Source organism: Oxyura jamaicensis, chromosome 3, assembly GCF_011077185.1.
Source record: "Oxyura jamaicensis isolate SHBP4307 breed ruddy duck chromosome 3, BPBGC_Ojam_1.0, whole genome shotgun sequence".
Lineage (NCBI taxonomy): Eukaryota > Metazoa > Chordata > Aves > Anseriformes > Anatidae > Oxyura > Oxyura jamaicensis.
In genome coordinates, this window is record NC_048895.1 from 31315610 (window position 1) to 31328655 (window position 13046).

At 36.4% G+C, this 13046-nt stretch overlaps 1 protein-coding gene across 3 annotated transcripts in view; it reads right to left on the bottom strand.

The window, feature by feature from the left end:
- PLEKHH2 (pleckstrin homology, MyTH4 and FERM domain containing H2) overlaps positions 1–13046 on the bottom strand; it is a 53848-nt gene that overhangs the window by 8619 nt on the left and 32183 nt on the right. For all 3 annotated transcript variants that reach the window (XM_035322229.1, XM_035322228.1, XM_035322227.1), the window contains exons 16-23: positions 12863–12943; positions 9544–9723; positions 8530–8638; positions 6144–6256; positions 5084–5263; positions 3169–3266; positions 2524–2701; positions 1339–1494 (exon numbers count right to left, since the gene is read on the bottom strand). In XM_035322229.1, the coding sequence (XP_035178120.1) occupies positions 1339–1494; positions 2524–2701; positions 3169–3266; positions 5084–5263; positions 6144–6256; positions 8530–8638; positions 9544–9723; positions 12863–12943 (1095 nt within the window). The remainder of the gene's footprint in view (positions 1–1338; positions 1495–2523; positions 2702–3168; positions 3267–5083; positions 5264–6143; positions 6257–8529; positions 8639–9543; positions 9724–12862; positions 12944–13046) is intronic.

Below are 13046 nucleotides of genomic sequence, written 5' to 3' on the forward strand. Positions count from 1 at the left end.
TTTGAATAAAAACTGCCTAGTTATTTTAATATCATTTACCTATTACATACTGGAAACTTACATAGCTTTAATCTTTAAACTAACTGGAAGATAACTTTACTAGCTGTTCTTAGTTGGAGCATTTAATAATTAGCTTTTCTGTTGTTTGTTTATCCTGCAACACACACCCTAACTTTGGAAATAAGCCATAATATGTTTATGTGGAAAGGACAGGTACTTGATTTAGCAGGAGCCAATGAGTATGTAATTCTACTAAAAGTGTTGCTATATAATTAATCAAATGCCTTTGATCTCTGCCTTCTCTTTCTGCTGTATGCTGGAGATTTTCAGGCCCCTTCTACTGTTTGTTTTGATGTTTGCATGAAGTTTGTTAACAAAAGTGCACTGAGAGTGGTTTCTGACAAGCGGTGGATGTGGGCAGACTGGGAGGAGGCACAACAGAGGTCCAGTGAGTCCTGCTGGACTTCAGGGCACCGTTCTTTCACAGAAGAACCTTTCTGGAAGCAGTAACGCAATCAGGTTCTAAAGCTGCATTTACCAAGAAAGTAAGTACATTAAAAATATATTTTGCTTTCCACATGGTAATTATTCTGGTGGGAAAGCAGAGCTGATAGATGACTCTGGTTGTGTGTCATTAAGAGCTGGCTGTACCTTCCTTTGTAACTCAAAGTGCAGCTGTGAGCATTGGCTGAAGAGTGTGAAAGACTACTCGATAGAAGCACAAAAAAAAAATTATTTTTTGCTAAAAGACTTGAAGAATATTCTACTAAAACATACATTATATTGAATTTTGCCAATTTTGACTGCATATAATCTATTATTAGTAATAGATGTAACTAAGATCCAGAACAATGATATGCCAAAAAATGGAAATTTCCTGAACCCTAATTATTCTGTATTTAGATAAGGAATCCATTCTTTTTTTAAAAAAAAAATATTCCCTAAGATCCCCATCCTAGTATCAATGACTTTTTGGACCTCAAATGGTCATCTTTTGGGGCTACACCAGAACTGCTAACTGAAATCTCTAAGCGAACATTGGATTCCAATTACTTCTTGGTTTTAAAGGACTGTGATTAGTAACAGCTTGCTTTCTCTTTTTTTTAGCCCAGCTGTTACTTCCATGATTAATATCAGTCTCCCAGACAATGCTTTTAAATATAGTTCACTGAATGAATTTCAATAATTGAAAAAGTGTTTTTTTTTCATCTTCCACATTATGAGGAGAAAAAAGACAGTTTTCAGCCTGAAAATACTTTACGTTGTCTGAAGAGAGCTCTGTAAAATGAAGATATTTTGCTGTTTTATATGCACAGCTCATTAAAGGCTTTTATTTACCTTGATGTTCCCTTGAAGACAGTGCTCTATATCCTTGCCAGAGGGATCATCAGAAAACAGTGCAAATCCTGACTGCGCTGGTTTCCTCATTCCTGTATCCTGGTTCAAGGTGTTCAGAAATTCTTCCACTGTGGTAGAAGCATCAAACCCGACAACCTATAAAAGCACCCAAAATGTTTTTTGCTATCAAGCATTTGGAAAAAAAAAGAATTAAAGCTAAAATTTTGAAGCATAGTACCTCTAGAATAACAATGGGAACTTAAGATCCATTCCGTCCTCTGTGGATAACTTACCATCAGTGGAACTTACAAATCGGTTATTTACTGATCCCACAGAAGTAATTTATTTATTTAATTACAACTTTCATAGCCCTTAGAAGATGCATTTTGAGCAATATATAAATAAATGAGCAGTTATTCCTTTTCTTCCTCAAACTTCATTTTTGAAACTTTTTAGGGTGACTTAAATACATGCTGATTTTTCTCTTTTTCTTGGCATGCAGTAAGCAATTAAGAAACTTAGAGGGGAAAAAACAGAGTTCTTCTGTTATCTGAAATAAAAAGATTATTCAATCCAGTTTTGATTTCATGTAAAAAAAATCACTTTATGTCTTGTAATAATCTGAATTGTTAAAAAAACAAACAACAAAAAAACTCTTTTTGCAAGCTCTCTCACCATTAGAAACAAAAACCAGGACTTCCACTCCTATGTACAGAAGCCCATGGAAAGCTTTCTACAGGCCATGACTGATGAAGTCTGAGTGGATAAGAATGAAGCTGTGTTTGTTCTGTAACAAACAGGGTTATCCTTTGTGGCTGATAATGGAAGTTATAGCTGTGTTTCAATGCCTTCAGTGAGATATTTAACTTTAAAGGTATCTTAAGAAAGGAAATGGAATTTAATACCTTTCTTCTTCCTTCAGTCTAATTCATTCATCTGGTGGCCAGGTTAAATAAGAAACATCATTCTTATCTCTCACTCCTAAGTGTTTTTTCCCAAACATTTACTCTTCATTGATCAAATCAAACTCAAATACCTTGTGCCCACCATTGCTAGCACTGGCACAGGATCAAAGTTGAACAATATTTACCTTAACATTTAAAATTCTGTTTCTGATATACTTCACATATATGCTGAAAGTATAGGTTAAGGAGCACTTAGATTTCATGGTCTATTTAACATTACCTGATATATGCCATTCATGAAATGTACTGGAATACTAAAGGGTAGTGAATGGTGGTAGGGATTTCTTAGAAGAGTTGAAAGAATTTCCATTCTGGAAGGTCTGGCTTCTCGGTCTCCATTCTGCTGGGTACGCTCTACGCATCGCTGACAATATATTGCGTATTTCCCAAATTCAGTTCTGTGACAAAAAAAGAAATAAGACAATTCTTGGGACAGACTGAAAGGATAGTAAACTGTGAGTAAAACTCTCATGCCAAATGGGAAGAGCATTTACATTTCACAACAAGATTTCCAACATTTTTCCATGTGGTATTATTATGAGAGTAAGTCCACTGAGACTAACAGAATTGTGCCAAAGATGAACATGGCTCAGAATGTTTTGTGCAACTGCTACAATTTGGTCTCCATGCTTTTGCAACCTACAGTCAGAATTCCATTGCAGACTATTTTTCAAAACAAAGGATAACTTTTCCAAGTGATGCACAGAAGCAGCATGTACAACCTTTTCATGGCAACAAAACACAATTCTATTCAAATGCATTTTACAATATATGTCCAACAAAATGAAATATTAAATGAAAGATTGGAAATAAGATACTTTAAGAAAGACTAGTCAACTAGCTGGCTAACAATATTCAGGCACACCTGGAATCTGCATTCTTCTTTAAATGAAGTTTAAGAAGCCAAAGGAATGGGTGCTGGGGCAGAAAGAGTCCAACGCAGAGAGCCAAGAGCTGCAAGCCCTGGACAAAAGGAAGACATTCACTGTTTTAAACTTCTTACAAAGTAAAACTTCCTGCTGTGGCTGCTGGCCAGCAGTGAAGCTTACTGTGCCAAGTTGAGTAACAGATGATTGTAAACAGGAAGAAAAAAACAAAACAGAGCAAAAGCTGAATAAATGAGCATGTCACCTCTGGAAGGCCAAAATGCTCTCTATTTATTTGTGTACAGCGTGTTTCTTTTGAGGCCAGAAATGTGAAAGTAAATCAGTCTGCACAAAAAGCAGTTAATACACAGGAAAAATATACAACAGCTGCAACCCAAGCACTAAGATGTAAGGAGCAGCTTGTGCAATTTTCATTCAGCTCCCCTGTTCATATATATAATGAAGTAACCCATAAGACATTTTCCTCCCACAAAGTAGTCAGGAACTACTGAAAATACAATTATTCATTATTTTGGTGTTATTTTTATTGTTCATTATGTATCCATAGCCTTCACTTAATGCACACTGCTCTCATGTACTCTGGATTCAGGCTTATTTTGCTTTCGTTTCTCACAACTGTACCAATCCTTCATACTGAAATTCAGAAAACGGGGTTTCTCTATCTTGGTTTATCTGACTTGCCTGGTAGTGTATCAAAATTTGACAGCACAGCCAGAGATACTCCTTTTCATCAAAGAGCAGTACTTTGATGGAGGATAGCATCACCTCTGCTTCAGGAAGAAACTGTAGCAGAAATAAGTGTGGGAGCAGGACTGAGTTAATAATTTAAGACTTAAAATGTGTGAAGCTACAAATGTTTTACAGAATGGGTTAACCCTTAAATATCATGCCAGTGGATTATGATGGCTACAGTTTATTTATCTGTATTGGAGGGAAGGCCTCAGCAGTGGTTGCAAGTACCAAAGACGGATTATGGTTAGTTTAAATTCCGTAAGACATATGTAACTTCAGTGTGTGCTCATTGACGTGCATATGCTATGTCTTTTATAAAAGCTTAGTGGACATTTTAGCAGTGCTCACATGCTGTCCATACTCCAAATAAGGGCCATTTCTAGGTAACAGGTAGGCCTGTTGGTCATGTCCTACTTTCTAGAGGAAATCCGAAGAAAACTGTGTCCATTACAAAAGCCTTAAAGCGGTGATTTCCTTTCTCATTTTCTGATTGATCTCCTATTTCTGTAGCTATGACTGTATCACATGCACTGTTACTCCAGTTCTGTTAGTTCCACATGGATTATAAGTATTGCCTTTCCTTTTAATTTCAATTCATTGATTTGTTACATATTTAGATACCACTGAAATGCTGGCAGTGGACAAGGGTGAAGAATTTTAAGTATATATTCATAATCTAGCATGCAGGATGCATGCAGAACAGCACAAGAAAGAGGTGACATCTATCAGAAAAGCCAAGCATATCTGAAATTCCACAGCATGGCACTACAGGTTTTCTTCATGCTTATGCTACAGAGACATCTGTCATATGGTTTTGCCCACCAAGGTTCCTGATGCAGCACCTATCTTAGGGAAGATGCAGTAAAGCAGAATTAGGCTCCATGTATCATGTCTTAACGCTTCACTTGACGATAGCCCACTGTATGTCAAGCCTTTAAAAAGAGCACAGGCACAGTCATGTTAAGCGAGTACTTTGATGGAGGATAACATCAGCTTTGTTTCAGGAAGACCCAGCAGTAACAACATGTTGTTTCAGAATTTTATCTGCTTTTAAGTAAGCAGAAGCTATGGATGTACAGAGACCCTTTGCCACTCTAACCAGTCTGTGTAGTTACATCATGGCTGTTGAGATAAGTACTATTAAAACAAATACCAGGTTACCTGTACTGGTCCTGTCTGGTTTTGTGGATGTCGTCGTCTAGTCTGCTTAACGAGCTGGCAACAGATCTCATTTTGAAGTTCAGGATGCATAAGGCAGATCTGCAAAGCACTCTGGGCCAAAGATACATGGTAGTCAATGGCAGGAGAGTCAACTGCAGCATTTATAAACAACTGGCAGGTCTAGAAATAAAATAATAAGCAAGTGAGATTACACCCAAAAGCTCCAACAACTCTTTTAGACGTTCTACTTATCAAAAATGTGCTACAATTTAAATCACAATCAGTCAGTTTACCTGCAAAAGGGAGGTGAAAAGGAACCGGAATGGATGAAAAGCTATAGAGAGGTTTAAGACAAATACAGCTCTTAAAAAAAAAAGTTTTTCACACAAGTCATCTCTAATTTATTTATTTTAGGTAAGTGTCTGTAGTTTGACATAGGTCTGAAACATATTTCAGAAAGTGATCGCCAAATAGATACCAATTCATTTTTGTCGGGGAAGTACATTGCCTTTTACATTTCCATGCTGTATGACTGCCGAAAATAAGGTGGACCTACTTCTTTAAAGTGCTTCAAACGTTTTAGACAAACGAGCTGGAAAGCTTGCCTACAAATGGCTGTAACTGATCATATGGTACTTGACATGAATTTCTTTCTAGATCCTAACCCTTACATCAAAATTTTCAAGACTTAATGCTGCAGGGAATTTGGTCTTTGCACTTGTGCAATCTCTGTAGAGAATGCTCATTTATCCAAGCACCATGTTTACCAAACTGTAATTTCTTTCACTGTGTACAGAACAGCAAGAACCTATTTTGTCTCTGTAATAGACTTTATTTATATCCTGGCAATTAGTTAATGCTCAGGAGTAGTTCACCTGGGTGAGGGCAGAAGAGAAGAGAAAGAAGGTTAATGGTATTGCTGCACATTCTGTCTCATAGGTATCAGCCACCTTTCTGTCCTTTCAGTGGGAAAGATACAAGGTCCAACCAGAATACAAAAAGTTTCAAGAAACAAACTGAAGCTAGACAGTTAATAAAAAGGCAATTACTGTGGTTTTACCTTAAATAATTTAATTGCTTCAGTTTGCAAAGCTTCTGATGGCAATGTTGTAAGAGGAGAAGTGATTCCTTCTTTGCTGTGGCAAAGGGTGGGATGCCTCCAAATCTGAGAAGCTGAACAGATAAAATACGTGCTTTCTGCAATTAATCCAGTACAGCAAGTTCAGTATTTTACTCATCATTTAATGAGAAACAAAATGTCAAACAATCAACTTAAATTCTGTTTTTGTTTTTTTTTTAAAAAAAGCTTTCTTATAAGACTGCAAGCATCAGATTTATCATTTAAAATGCAGTCTTCAACATGAGAATCCCTTAACATCTCATTAAATAGTGACTTAACATGAAGATATGTCCTAAATATGTAATAGCTGAACGTCTTCTAAAACCTCACAAGTAGATTCAGAAGGAAAGCAAATACCAATCTAACTGTATATTCTATCAGGTGTTTATTCTTTTCACAAACGATCTTTGTTTTCTTGTCAGTACAGTATCTTTCTGCAGATTACTTTTTTGTCCTTCTAGATTCTGATCCTTAATAGTTCTAAACTCCTCCATGCATTAAGGTTAGTTCAGTCTACTACAACACTTATCAGTTTCTGAGAATATGGATTCTTCCTCGCTAGGTTTTTACATCTGTAGACTGAACTATTTCATAATGTTCTGACATGGGTGCTTGAAATGAGGTAGGCCATTTCAACAGAATTACTAGATTGAGTCTGTAAGAAAATAACAACACATTTAAAGTACATAAATTTAGAATAAATTCAGTTTGCTTGTATCATCATTATTTATAATCCAAGAAAAGGGCACTCTATCATGTATTTTATAAGTATCTTCTGGATTATTTGGAATCTAGTACAGTATTTTCCTCAGTTATGACATTAATTGAATCACTTGCCTAGCCGGGTACCTCAGATTCACAACACCTGTAAGGATTCAGCTATCTTTGGGCCACTAATGCAACTAATTGAAATTAATCAATGTTCAAAAATTACTGTGGGTGGCAGAGACAGACACGTGAAAAATGCAATCAAATGAACTTTGTTGTCTTAAGAAATCAGAGCAAAAATTATAAAGTTTCTGAGTGTACCCTTTGTTTGTTTTTGTTTTTAAGTAAAGTTCTCTCATTCAGAACAGTTGCAGCCCTCTATACTGCACATATGCCTTAGACTAGCTGGACTGAGTATATCAATTTCAAGAAGATAAATTGCTGAATTACAGTCATCTTCCTCTCCCCACAATCTACGACTTCTTTGTGCTTATCTATACAGTTGGGCCAAGAAAGAGTCTCAGTGAGGTGAAGCTTTTAAGATACTACATCTCAGGTAGTGGGATCTGGCTTCTAAGTTCTAGTAGCTGTATCTCAAATCATGATAATGAGTCTGCAAGATTGCTGGTTTTTGCTACCAACTGTGAGACAATACAAAATCATAAAACTTCTCAGGACCAGATTCTTTATGAGGTTTTATACGAGAATAATTATATGAGTAGGAGTTTTGAAGATGAATCCTAAATTTGCTGGCACAGAATGTCAATGAGTCTGTGTTAGACTTCTGCTTGAATATTCAGAATTTGAAAACCAGCTTCTTGCGGATCCAGCAAGCACAAGGAAACAGTATGTGCTGTTCTCCTTTTACAGCTACTACTTCATCTATTCACAGCAGCACAGGATGTGATGGAGAGCCACTGTTTTGGGAATTAGTGTGACATCAAGGTGAACTGTCCCCAGAGATGAATTAAGAAGACGCTGGAATCTTGCTTCTAGCACAGGCAGATTGAGGGCTATTTCCCACTGAACAGACTTCTGCAGTCAGAACTGGAACAGTTGCTCTAGCTAAATGGATTATACCGGAAACATGAATTCTGAAACTTCACTAAATAAAACCATTACATAAAAATGATTTTTAAGGAAAACTCTGTAATACAAGGACTATGGTCTTCTTTTAGGAAAACACTTTTTTCATGTAGCCTAAGAGATCCAAATTTTGAAATGCAGTTCTATACCTAGTTGCATTACAATCTCCCACTATATCAAGTGGGAGTTGGGTATCTGTTAACTTCTAAATAATTATCATATCAGTCCTGTTCAAAGTGTTCTATAGGGCATGTTAGTATCTATAATCCCGTTTCACAGAGCAGATAGCTCTGCTGGAAAGTTAGCACAAATGTAAACTTAAAAAAAGGTTAACTGACCTGCCTTATATAGACGAAAAAAAAAACTCATAATACTTATGTAAGCATTTATTAAAAACTTAGAATTATGTCTGAAACTATAATTTGAATGATTTTTATTACAAAAATTTTTGTTAAAAGCTTAGGATAATTATTTTCTCAATATAACTGATAAGTATTATAATATTAGCGTGTTGAAACAAAAAGAAACTTACTGGTATCACCTTCCATATTTAGTAATTTGCAAATAAGTTGTTCAAACTCAGACCCAACATTTACATTGGTACTTCCAGCTGCAACTGTGAGATGATAAAGCCATGTGTCCTAAAGTAGAAAAATGCACAGCAACTCATTCATTCCTCCAGATTTTAAGAGCATTAAAACATACCGAACATCAAGTTTTAAAGGAATTAAGTCAGAAGTTGAATTGGTTTTGAAGGATTCAGCTGTGTTGGAAAGAGCTTTTTCACAAAGGTTTTGCTCTCAACTTTAAACATTGCCATACACTCCTTTTGAAGCCCAAAGGAGCTGGCCTTTGTTTCACTTTCACACCTGTACTTGTACTCATGGCCACTCTATGTTGCAAGTATTAAGTAAGGAAAATTGGACAGGGCTCTCTTGTGAAGCCTTTTACCCTCAGAAATCATGCCTAATTATCAGTGAATTCTTCCTTTCTTCTTCAGAAAGCTAACCTAAGTGCCTTTTTATCACTGCCAGATCCTGCTAAACTGAGGAGTTAGGCCAAAAAGCAAAATGAAGCCTACAGGATTAGTTAACACATAATGCAAGCAATAATAGCAATAGCAAATAAACAATAATAATGTTTTTAACCATATCTCTCACTTCTGTCAGTCTTTCCTACTGTTACTCCTAACAGTGAAAATGGGTCATGGTGTACCAGAACCTCTCTAGAAGATCTGCTAGAGGTTTATCTACAAGTTATTGCAATATGAGCAAAATTCTCAATTTATAGCACATTTAATATTCTACAGCACCACCTCATGTAGGCAAGCCTAAATATTTTGGCTATTTCAAAAAGGTTACTAATGATAGCACTGGTTCACAGACTGATCGATGCTCATGAAACAGCTCCTTCTCATTTATAATACCAAACTACAAGCCATATGACTTGCAGATCCCCTTTCCCCTCATCTTCAGGAAATGTTCATATCACAGCATCACAGTCATAGACATGTTACTGAAACTCAGCTAAAAAGTCCTTTCATTACCTTCTCGTGTTTGGATCCTATAAGAAGGTAAGTCGGTCCTTGATCTTTGGGGTGGACAACAACAGTGTAATGTGTTGATAATAAACTGCGACCACTAGCTTCATAATCTTCATCAGAGTCACAGGATCTATCAACTTCTTCAACCTTGGCCTCAAAAAGCTTGATTTGACCAAGAGGAAACTAAAAGTAAATATCAGAAGTGGTCAGAGAGCACATGTTTATTTCAGTGCATACTAATGCTGTATTTCTTATTCTGCAAACAGAAAATAAATAAATAAATAAATAAATAAAACTGCCATCAATACTCATTTATATTTATTCATTTTCACTCCTGCCAAGTAATGCCAGATAAATGAGCTGTTGCAGACAAATGAATGATATGTGAATGATATGTGCCGAAGTCTGAAAGCGAGAATTTTTAAAATTCTTTTCCAGGTCTGCTTCTGTATCTAATTAACATAATAAATGTCTGTTAGGGTGAGAGAAGTAAGTTCTCAGAGTTCCAGACCTGCTTCCAAGTAAAAATTCCTTGGGTCAAGTCTAGAGCCTTAATAATAGTCTTGTCATTTCAGAGGAGAGCAGTGCTGAAGTATCTTATTTTTTTCATGCTATAAATTCAAAAGGTAAGGGTTTTGTGTAGCAGACCTTCTTAGTTTGTTTCATTCTGCAGTCTGATAGACCAAAATATTTGAGGCTTAAGTTGTATGTATAGTTATAATCATTTATCATGCAGTATTTTGTATGAAATGCCATTCAAAAGGAAATTTTCCTAGAAGTATTTCATACTCATTATCAACAGGAAACCAAAACAAACATCCGTCTTCGTAACTGGGTGAAAGGACTGACAGTCCTTTCTGGCTATTTTATGCAAAGGTCCCTCCCTTTCCATAGCACCACTGCTCTTCTTCTGGCCATTTAGACTTCATGATGTTCAAATGAGTCTGGTATTTAATGTTGTAGAGAAGAAGCCTTGACTATTGTTTCTGTATTGTTTGTGATGTCTAGTGGTTTGGAGATTCCGCAGAAAGAAAGAGATGATTCCCTTTGGCAAAATGATGGTTGGGCTCCAGAGCAACTAGCATCTTATCTGTGCCATATTCTTGTGCGAGCCTGAACTAAGTGGTCTTAACATATTAACGACAGCAAAAAGCAGATGAGGCTAACTCTTCGCTTCTCAGTAAAACTGTTTAAAAAATGAAAATGTGATACTGGGAGTAGCTGCCAAGCTTGACTCATTCTCAAGTGGGTTTCTTGAATCATGATTTTATAAAGTGAGCAATTAATATAATCATCTGGAGAAAACATCACACAATGGTGGCTCAGTATTTCAATGCACTCACTAGTAGGGATTAAAGATGCATGGTGTGATCTGTGTTTTCTGTGGCACTTCTGAAGCATTCAACTTTTTGAACAAGGTAGATTCTGAGAATTGTGAGATGCCATGGCATATAGAAATAGTCACAACTGATTTGTTTACTAAGTTTAACTAAAACACAGTTGGCTTTTTTTTTGTTGTTGTTTGTTTGTTTTTTAAATTTGAATTCCGTTTTAAAATCCACTTAAAAGGACTCCATTACTGTATTAACTACTGCAGATTGTGTATTTTTTTCCTGCACACTCACATTCAGCTGCAACAAGTATGTTTTTAATTAACCAACTGTTGAACATTAGAAATGAACTAGCTCTGGGAAACTTTTCATACATAATATTTTACAAACACATTCTGCTTAAAAAAGCTAAATACTTATTCTGTTGCAAGCTAGCAAATTAGTTTCAATTTTGCCTTAGGAGAGAGAGCAAAACTTGTTCCAAATGTGAGGGATATATCCATAAGGAACCAGCAAACTTCTTGGATGCTTCTGAAGGGCTTGCTAAAAACCCCAAGTCTTCTAAGGTAAGAATGTGTAAATTCAGGTACTTTAAACATAAAGATTTCTTCACTGGAGAAAAATATAACTTAAATTAAGTGTAAGATGATCTAGAGGTCAATACTCTAGTCATTTGATTCCCTAGCTCTGTACTACACTTTTAAATAGTAATTAAAATAAAATATTCTGATGGATGTTTACTGCCATCTTATTGATATAGAAATACGCTTTAGCTGGATGTTTAAAAATGGATAAAAAAAGGAAAGGATAACAAAGGATATAACTAGCTTTATAAACAGACTACAGACTAATGGGTCCAGTATGAATATTTCGATAGATCCGAAGTAACAAAGGAGATTTTCTGTATTTTTGAACTGTTACAGGTTTTAATGGCTCAGTGGAGCGTTAACATTTTTGTCACTGCTAGCAGTCCTTCTGATAGAGCTAGGTAATAAGGGCATGGATCAAATACTCATAATCTCAGGGCTTTCTCAAAATCTTGTTCCTGACCCAATTCCACAAAAATGTGTTTCCTGATGACACAATACTGTGGCCTGGGAGCAAAAGACAAGTCAAAACCATGACTGGTAAGTGTCTTTTGTCCTGACTCAGCAGGTAATTATGACTGGGAATAGTAGGGTCTGACAACATTCAGAAGTGCAGCTAGAGAACTGAATATGAGGCTCAACGTGAAAGAGTTAGGTGGTGTTGTGAGGGTAACCTAAAGCTGACTGGACTCCACTTCTTTCTTTTCTTCCTTAAAAAGTATTATCCCTAAGTTTCAGCAATCATTTTCTCTTCCATTTCTCCTGCCTTCTTCCATCTCCATTTCTAACCATCTCATCAGTTGTAGGCCATGAGCTCCTTTTCCTTTTCTGATGGGGAATTGGAAAGGATCCCCCCACCTGACATGCATCTGCAGAGCAGCGAACTCTCTGCACCCTGCTAGTCTTCTCTGCTTTTCTTGTAGCACTGTGGAGGCACAGTGACATGCCAAAGAACAAGATTCGGTAGACAATCAAGGGATTAAAAAAAAACAGTATTTTCTTAAATCTTGCGGTCACTACCCACTGCAAACATATATGAAAAAGGGTCAACTTCTGGAAGTAAATGACAACTAGATCTTTTCCAATGAGTCTCAAGCCTGACAGAAAAGGGGTCCTGAACTGTCGGCAAATTCAGTGCCGACACTCAGTTTGGCTAAGGATAAGAAGATGCAGGGTATGCATCAGGTCCCATAGGAGAAGTAGACTTATTGGTGTGCCCATAATGCTGTCTATTACATAGGAACCTTCCAAGTCGAGAATCTGTTAAGTCTAAATGTCTGGTAATCAAGATAAAATATACTACCCAGGCCAATCTGTATCTTAATAAGGCCAAAACTTACTTTTTAAGGTGTACTTACTCCAGTATGTATTTCTCCCTCACTGAGGAAACAAGTAAGGGCCTACCTTATCTTCTTGGTTACGGAAGTAATACAGAATTTTTCCAACTAGGGTACACCATACTCTTTTGGAGTATCCATGTTTCACCTGAAATTACAGAACATTTGGAACAAGCACAGTTAGAAAAATACTGACCACATTTCACCACCTCTAGACTTTGGTGATTCTGTGTATAAATGACTTAATTCAA